Source organism: Carcharodon carcharias, chromosome 2 (assembly GCF_017639515.1).
Source record: "Carcharodon carcharias isolate sCarCar2 chromosome 2, sCarCar2.pri, whole genome shotgun sequence".
In the NCBI taxonomy this organism is placed as follows: Eukaryota; Metazoa; Chordata; class Chondrichthyes; order Lamniformes; family Lamnidae; genus Carcharodon; species Carcharodon carcharias.
The window spans coordinates 222,865,654-222,873,969 of record NC_054468.1 but is presented as its reverse complement, the minus strand read 5'-3'; the positions used below and the strand labels follow the sequence as shown (position 1 = coordinate 222,873,969).

The 8,316-nt window shown below is 42.2% G+C and overlaps 1 protein-coding gene across 3 annotated transcripts; it reads left to right on the top strand.

Moving 5' to 3' along the window:
* The first annotated feature begins 1,064 nt into the window (after window positions 1–1,064).
* On the top strand, window positions 1,065–7,744 carry LOC121275275 (cytochrome c oxidase assembly factor 6 homolog). 3 transcript variants are annotated; one of them, XM_041182716.1, is made up of 3 exons: window positions 1,065–1,170; window positions 3,058–3,220; window positions 5,144–7,744. In XM_041182716.1, exons 2-3 carry the CDS (start codon window positions 3,077–3,079, stop codon window positions 5,237–5,239), a joined length of 240 nt encoding a protein of 79 aa, XP_041038650.1. In that variant the 5' UTR covers window positions 1,065–1,170; window positions 3,058–3,076; the 3' UTR covers window positions 5,240–7,744. The 3 variants fall into 3 exon arrangements, with proteins under 3 accessions (XP_041038650.1, XP_041038652.1, XP_041038651.1); XM_041182718.1 differs by having other exon boundaries at window positions 1,071–1,170; window positions 3,072–3,220; XM_041182717.1 differs by having other exon boundaries at window positions 1,081–1,177.
* The last annotated feature ends 572 nt before the right edge of the window (window positions 7,745–8,316 follow it).

The window sequence follows — 8,316 nt, the reverse complement described above, 5'->3', positions numbered from 1 at the left end:
GAAAGCGAGGCTCATTAACCCGGGCCTGCAGGGCCCTCACTGAGTCAGTACTAAAATTAATTACTCCTCCTTTTGGTCTGCAAGGGGACCATCCAACAAGTAGTCTCAGGTTTTCGGGTGGACTAAATTAGGATGGGTTGATTTCGTGATGTTTTGCACATATTCCATGATACCAGGACACCAAAAAATGTTAACCTGTTCTTTTGGTTTTTGAATGCTGTCAAAACTGCCTTGTACTTAAGCGCTGCTTTATTTTCAAACGAGCAGCCCCGATACAAGTATGCCTTTAAGTCAAGTTATCTAAATTCAGAGGTAAGGGTCCCATGTTCAGGGTTACGAGCCATGGCCAACAGCAGAACTAGTGACTTTTTTGATGATGATGGTGGAAGAGCTAAGACTAGAAACGTGTTAACTCTGTTTCTCTCTGGACAGATGCTGCCAGACCTGCTGAGTTTTTCAAGCATTTTCTGTTTTTATTGCAGATCTCCAGCATCTGCAGTATTTTGCTTTTATTTTTAGCTAGAATAGCTCCTTCCCTCACAAGGCAGCGCGGTGCTTTAAATCATCATTAATGCATGATTACACTGTCATCCCAGGAAGCCTCTGCTAATTAATCTCGGTGCTCTACTTTCACCCATATAGGGTGGCGGAGTTAAAATGCACTCAACTTACTAGTAAGTTAGATGAGGTGGTGGGGAAATATAGGTCTTTTATTTTGAATAGACAAACTAAAATGGGGCAAATAATCTCATTCATTTGTTGTCCATCTTGTGATCACCATGCAGTAGGTCACTAATCTCTATTGAAAATTATGAATCAACATGAAACAATCATATCTGAACTTGTAATTCACGAATTGGAGTCATTAGTAGTGTCAGTAATTTTCTAGCAACAATATGAGCTATAATATTTTGATGTGCCTAGTTCATGGTCAAAGGCACTAGTAATCCAAGTGATCAGAAATCTCCTGGACTATTATGCCTTGATGAAAAATGTCGACGCCTCACGTGACGTTCCAAGGTAACCGGAACTGCTTCGTCCATGACGTAAATTCCTCCCATCGACCCCGCGTCCCCCTGGCCATCAGTTCCGAACATGTTCGACCGGTGAGACGCCGCCATTTTTAGCCTAGAGGGGAGTGAAGGTGGTGGAAGCGGGAGGAGCCTTGAGGTAAAAAGTAATTGTGAAATGGATAACATTCTATTCGCTGTTATGCTTGGTTCAAGGACCCTCACATCGTCACAATTCCCCGGTGATGGCGACCGTTAAATTGAATCGGAGCCCCCGTCACCCCAAAACACAAGGGCCGCAACTTGTGTCCCCCGTAAACCGCCCCCGAATCTCTGTGTCTGGGAATTAAGAAGAATTATTGCAGCAATAAAACTATCTCCTTCTCTTGCAAAAAAAAAATAATAAAATATCCGCACGTCCACCCCAGGTGACCCTAGGATTCACTTCCCAGCCCCCAGATTTTGCAGGTTGGTTGAGTAGTTGCCAAGGACCTGCCTTTGGCTGGAGAACTGGGGGAGGAGGCAGCTTTTCATATAACCTCAAGGATTCTGTGTGACTCTCAGGTCTAAAGTTTCTCTGGTAAAGCTGCTCACTTGCTTCCCCCTCCCCTCCCCCCAAATAAAAATAATTTGTGGATTAGCAGATAATGGAAGCTATCATCCCATTGGACAGGCAGGTGTGCGGTTTATCTTATTTTTTTTTTAAAAGCTTCTGTCTCGACAATTTTCTTCCCCTTTTTTTTTCTCTGCTGAATTAAAAAGCATTTTCCCTTTCTTTGCAAACACCGCTTAAGGAAGACATTTGATCCGACAAGGCTGTTTGACAACTCCCCGTTACTGCATGGAACATCCAGTTACATGCATGTGATTTGGTTTGGATCTGACTTGCCCAATCATCCTTGCTTCCCCCCCCCCCCCCCCCCCCCTCCTTCCCTGTCCTCTTGTTGAAGTGGGTAGCCTTCACTTTTCACACTCCGCATGTGAGAACACTCATGTTTGGGAATCACTGAAAGGGGAAGGTGCTTCAGGGAAGGTGGAGAGAAGAGGAAAACAAATGATAAAAGCAAAATACTGCGGATGTTGGAAATCTGAAACAAAAACAGAAAATGTTGGAAAACCTCAGCGGGCCTGACAGCATCTGTGGAGAGAAAGACAGAGTTAACGTTTCAAGTCCGTATGACTGGGGAAAACAAATGAGGTGGAAAAGAGTTTTATTTAATAGAAAATCTTTGCACCATAAAAATTTGGTTTGTGCCATTGACGCAGTGAGATATTTTAACTGCATCACATATAGCCCTGTGTTAGCTCATACTGCTGGATTGATACTGGGGTGAAAGTGGCGTAGTGGTAATGTCACTGGACTAGTGATCGAGAGGCCCAGACTAATTTACTGGGGAGAGGGGTTCAAATCCTACCACGGCAGCTGGTGGAATTCAAATTCAATTAATAAATTTGAACGATAAATCTAATCCCAGTAATGGTGACTACGTAAAAACCCATCAGGTTCACTAATGCCCTTTAGGAACTCTGCTATCCTTACCTGGTGTGGCCTACTTATCAGATCCTCAGCAATGTGGATAACTGGTCAAGCAAGCCACTCAGTTCAAAGGCATTTAGGGCTGGGTAACGGCCACATCGCATGAAGAATTAAACTGATGTATGCATAGCATATGGGGTGCGGTGGCATAGTGGTTATGTCACTGCACTGGAAATCCAGCCAATGATCCAAATACATGAGTTCAAATCCCACCACACTTATTCAAGAATTTAAATTAAATAAGCCTGAAGTAAAAAGCTCACATCAATAAGCCTTATGTGCCCTCCGAAATGTCCTAGCAATCCACTTAGTTGTATTCAAGAAGGCAGCTCACCATCACCTTCTCAAGAGCAATTGGGGATGGGCAATAAATGCTGGCCTTGCTAGTGATGCCTACATCTTGTGAATGAGTGAAAAAGAGCTGTATTTGATCTCTGCCAGTGTATTAATAAAGGTCCTCAGAGACACTTGAGAAAGCCTTAACTTATATAAATTAATGTGGATATACAGTAATCATTTCCCAGGAAGAATGACTGCTCCAACAGCAGAGGAGAGGAAGACCTGTTGGGGAGCGAGGGATAAGTACTGGCAATGTCTGGATGAGAATAATAAGGATTCTTCGGAGTGTCAGAAGTTAAGAACAGTATTTGAGAGCAGCTGCCCACAGCAATGGGTGAGTATTAAAATTGAGGTCTTGCTTCCCTTTTAAATAATGGCACAAGGTGTTTAAGGCTTAGGATTCAGCCAATCTTAACGCATCCAACTGGAACAAACCTACTCTCGCTTCACTGCAACATTTCTACATCAAGATTTCTGCACTACTCTGCTTTAAGGGCTATTTTTAGCACTGACGCCTCACAGGGGGAATAAAACCTAAATCTGTTAGCGACTTGAGATGTATGCAGATTGACAGGAACATGGGTTTAATCTATACACAAGAGCCTGAAGCTACATGATGCTCTTCTATTCAGTCATTCTGACAAAAGTCGGACAGGCCTGCCCTAATGGACCCATTTTATTAGAAGTAATTAAATATTTTGTGTAAGAAGAAATGCTGGAAGTACATAACCACATACGTCTGCAACATTTTCAAATTTTACTTCAGATTTTCTATTTTTTTAGTCAAATATTTAACACCTAGGATGTGAATTCAGTATTTTACCATACTTGTTATGGATCATGGTACTATAGTTATTAAAAGTACAATCCCATTTACTTTGACCTGATGAGTTTGCTACCTGTTTTGGTAAAAATTAAATTTCCCTGTTAAAAGTTGTTAGCCAGTAGGTGGTGCTGTGATGCCAGAGCTTTAACCCTCCAAGGTTAGGGTTGGGCCTGAAATCTTGTTCGTGGCATAACTGAGGAGACTGTTTCACCCGCACTGCCAGGGCTGGGATTGTTTGGGGGGCAGAGAGAAGAGCAGAAAAATTGGAGAGAGATTTTATTGCTTTCCAGAAGTGACACTCACAATTGCGGCATAGCCAGCAGCACCACGTGTGTGACAAACCATAAGAATATAAGAAATAGCAGCTGGATTAGGTCATTTGGTCCTTTGAGCCTGCTCCACCGTTCGGCAAGATCATGGCTGATGTTCCACCTCAACAACACTTTCCCACACTATCCCCATATCCCTGAATTCCTTCAGTACCCAAAAATCTGTCGATCCCTGTCTTGAACGTACTCATCGCCTGAGCGTCCACAGCCCCTTAGGGTAGAAAATTCCGAAGATTCATAACTCCGAGATTTTTCTCACTCCCCCATTCCTAAAGGGACGACTCCTTTTTCTGAGATTGACCCTGTGTGCCAGGTTCCCCAGCCAGGGGAAGCAACCTCTCAGCATCTACCCTTAAGAATTTTATATGTTTCAATTAGATCACCTCTGACAAGGAATATATGGAAAGCATAAAAATGCCATAAGATTAACATATGGGGGGGGGGGGGATCAGTAACTTACGATTGAAATGCCGCCCTGTGCTCTCCATAAGGAAAGGAACCTTTGTGCACAGTGGTGATGGTTGTGGCAGGAGTATGGTGTTTACCAACTGGACCAATTTGGGTCGCCGGTGGGGGGGGGGGTTGTTGTTGTTGTTGTTGTTGTTGTTAGTAGTAGTATCATAACTGGACTAATAATCCAAAAGCCGAGGCCATTGCATGACACGGATTCAAACGGTGACCATGAAACCATTGTCCATTATTGTAAAAACCCATCTGGTTCACTAATGCCCTTTAGGGAAGGAAATCTGCCATCCTTACCCGGTCTGGTCTACAGGTGACTCCAGACCCACAGCAATGTGGTTGACTCTTAACTGCCCTCTGAAATGACCCAGCAAGCCACTCAGTTCAAGGTCAATTAGGGATGGGCAACAAATGCTGGCCTTGCCAGTGATGCCCACATCCAGTGAAAGAATAAAGGGAAAAAAAAGCACTGCATAAGGCTCGGCAGTAATGACGGGGAGCCCTGTTCCTGCTGAAGAAGATCTGAGTAACATCAGCACTTCTCTCGCCAAATATAAAAGAATAGCACCTATTATTATTTAACATATCAGCTACATTGCCATTGGCTAAGTTCTAACTGACTCTATTCTTTATTCATCAGATAAAATATTTTGACAAAAGAAGAGACTATTTGAAATACAAGGAGAAAATGCAAAGGGAAGGATTTCAGCCTCAGGAGAATGTCACCAAACTATAACCATCTGCAGCGGATACGATGCTGGGGCAGCCAGCTTTCAGAGACAAGATGGCTGCCAGTATCCTGCTGTGACATACTTTCCACAGTAGCTGAAATCTTTGACCCTGAAATTACTTGCAGCTGCTGAGGAAGTCGATGGTTGAGAGATCGGCTGTGGTTGGTGGGCAGTGGCTGTGAACCTTGTAATTAACAATTCCACCCGGTTTCAGCAGTGGCGTTTCAGTAGTGTTGCTGTCGGTCACGACTTACCAATCTTGCACGGCTACATTTTGGAGAAGGGCGTTTACAACTGGGTACACTCGTGGCTTAAGACTTCCTCTCTCCAGTACTTATGGTGAAATTGTAATTATGTTTTATATCGAACATGTGAATGATGAGTAGGAGTAGGCTATTCAGCACCTTGAGCCTGCTCCGCCATTTGATAAGATCATGGGTGATCTGATTGTGGCTTCAACTCCACTTTCCAGTCTATCCATCATAACCTTTGACTATTTACAATTTCACTACAGATAGCAAGCAGAAGATATCGTGTTCCTAGGAGAACACCATTACGCTATGTTCTTGGTGGAATGATACACTGATCATCTTGCTGTCACATTGTGCCACTATTGGTTGTTGCCAGTCTACTTAGCACCTTGGTCACAGTGTGGTGTAGAAAAAAATTGCACCGAGGAAACGATTCACTTTTCTGCTGCCAGGTCCACTTAAATCACTGCAAATTTCTTCCTGCCCCAGCGACTGAGCTGTGACCACCCATCTGTTAACTTACTTCAAAGTGCACTCTCCAGATATAAGACAGGTTTTGAAGGTCAAAATGTAAAACTTTGTGGTAAGTACCCATGGTACAAAATTTCTCATCCGCCCATCGCATTGAGAAAGATGGGTTGAATGTCTTTCTCCTGTCTCTTAATGCGCTTGGAAAGCATTTCAATCGTAAGTTACTGATTTTTTCCCCCCCCCCTTTATACGTTAATCTTATGGAATTTTTATGCTTTTCATATATTCCTTGTCAGAGGTGATCTAATTGAAACATATAAAATTCTTAAGGGTAGATGCTGAGAGGTTGCTTCCCCTGGCTGGGGAACCTGGCACACAGGGTCAGTCTCAGAAAGCCTAGCGCAATCACTGAATAAATTATTTTTAAAATCGTACTCAACGCTTTTTAAATTAATTTTGTGAGACCTGAATTTTCTAGCAAAGAATAGCACATCAGAATGTTAACTAGACAGGGTAATCTGCCAATGGCTGAATGCAGTACGGAGATAACGTTCCCCCTGCTGGCTTGCCAGTGTGATATGAGCTGGATTCCTGTCAGCTGAGAACTCCCCATATTCATGATTAAACTATTTAAATGTATTTATTTTATTTTAAATAGATACTATTCCCCTTTTAACTGTACACTTTACTTTAAAAGCAAAGCAATTTTATAGAAAACGGTCTTGAGAAATCTTGATTTTGCAATTTGTCACTTCAAATAGCCTTCATTTAATATTTGCATACAGCACAAAAATATTCAGCTAGCACATGGGTTTGGAGAAATAGAATTTTTGACATATGGAGAAAGTGAATTAAACAATTTGTTGAGTCTTTCTGCAGCAGAAGTGATTTCTGACGCTGTCCAGGGTCAGGCTAAGGACCTTGACAGAAACAGATTCAGTGCTATCACTAGGTTTAGTGAACATATTGATTCCAATATATTAGGCAAAAAATGCATATAAGCTGACACTCTTAACTGTTGTGTGATATTTTTAAACTGCTCCTCTCACTATCATCGCCAGTGACAGACTTGCCCCTTTTCAAGTACAAGCTAACTTTCAAAGGATAGAATCTGCTGGATGTCTCTTTTCAAAGCTCAGGTGGGTGCAGTGCGAGCGATTCACTCTCACACTGTTATATTTTACCAAAATCCTACTGGCAACACAGATTGTACCCAAAGAAACGTCACTGCTTAATCAGATTGAAACCAGTATGTGCGCAGCGCAGCCTGTAAATAAAGATCATGGGGAAGACTCCAATGTGTTGGCAGGGACACCATTTTGTTCAATTCCCATTTCACATTCAGCCATCGTAAAAGAACGCCTTTACCACTTCACTGGAAATAGCAACCAGAGAAAATCTTCCCCATGTGTCTTAGATGCAAAGTGACCAGATAGATCCTCCCAATCCCTTCCTCCTGCCCACTCTGGGAATGGCTGCTGTAAATAGCTTTCACTGTTATACTCCTCCTGGCTCAGTTCCACTCATATTTCTATCTCATGTCTTTAATCAGTGCATTGGCAACATTATACCCCCACCTTGCTCCAATTAAAAGCTGTTGGAAAATGAAAACTTCAAGTAGTTATTTCACTGGACCCACAATCGGGGCTGCTGGATGAATCTGTGGTCCATTTGACCCTTGGACTGTCTTCATGCAAAAATGACAAATTAAGTACTGTAAATCATAAATTTTTGTATCTTACTGCAATCATGATGCTTTGAGAAATAAAGTCTATACATTGTTCTCAATGTTGAATTATATATCAGTATTTTTCTTTTGCTGATTTAAGTGAACAATTCCAGTAATTACCCCTAGTTCCAACATTAAGAAGTCTGAGGTTACAGAACATGGATGGAACATTGAGTAGCAAAGCTAACTCTGCTGTCCCCAATAGTGTTCAGAAGGACATCCCACTTCAGCCCTCAACCTGTATTTCTGCCATGTTTCTCTTTCCATTTCCTGCAAGAACCTTGTGATTTAAAATTGTGGATTTTTACAAGTCTGGGGACCAAAGAAAAATCTTGCCCCAGGCTTGTTTTGGACCAGTCAAGAGGTATATTGAATAAATATTTTATCACCCCACATCTGAAGGACCCCACCCAGTTTGGGACTGAATGATCAAAATACAGGGAGAAAAATACTTACATTTTTTGAGCTATGTATTCTCTGAAAATGTTTGAATGAGACAGTGGTGAATCAATGCAACTGCCTCCAGGGGAGATGGTGGAAGCAGCATTCCTTCATTGAAGTGAAAATTACATTTTTTATTCAGTCACAAAGTGTGGGCAGCATCGTTGGCAAAGCCAGCATTTATTAATCA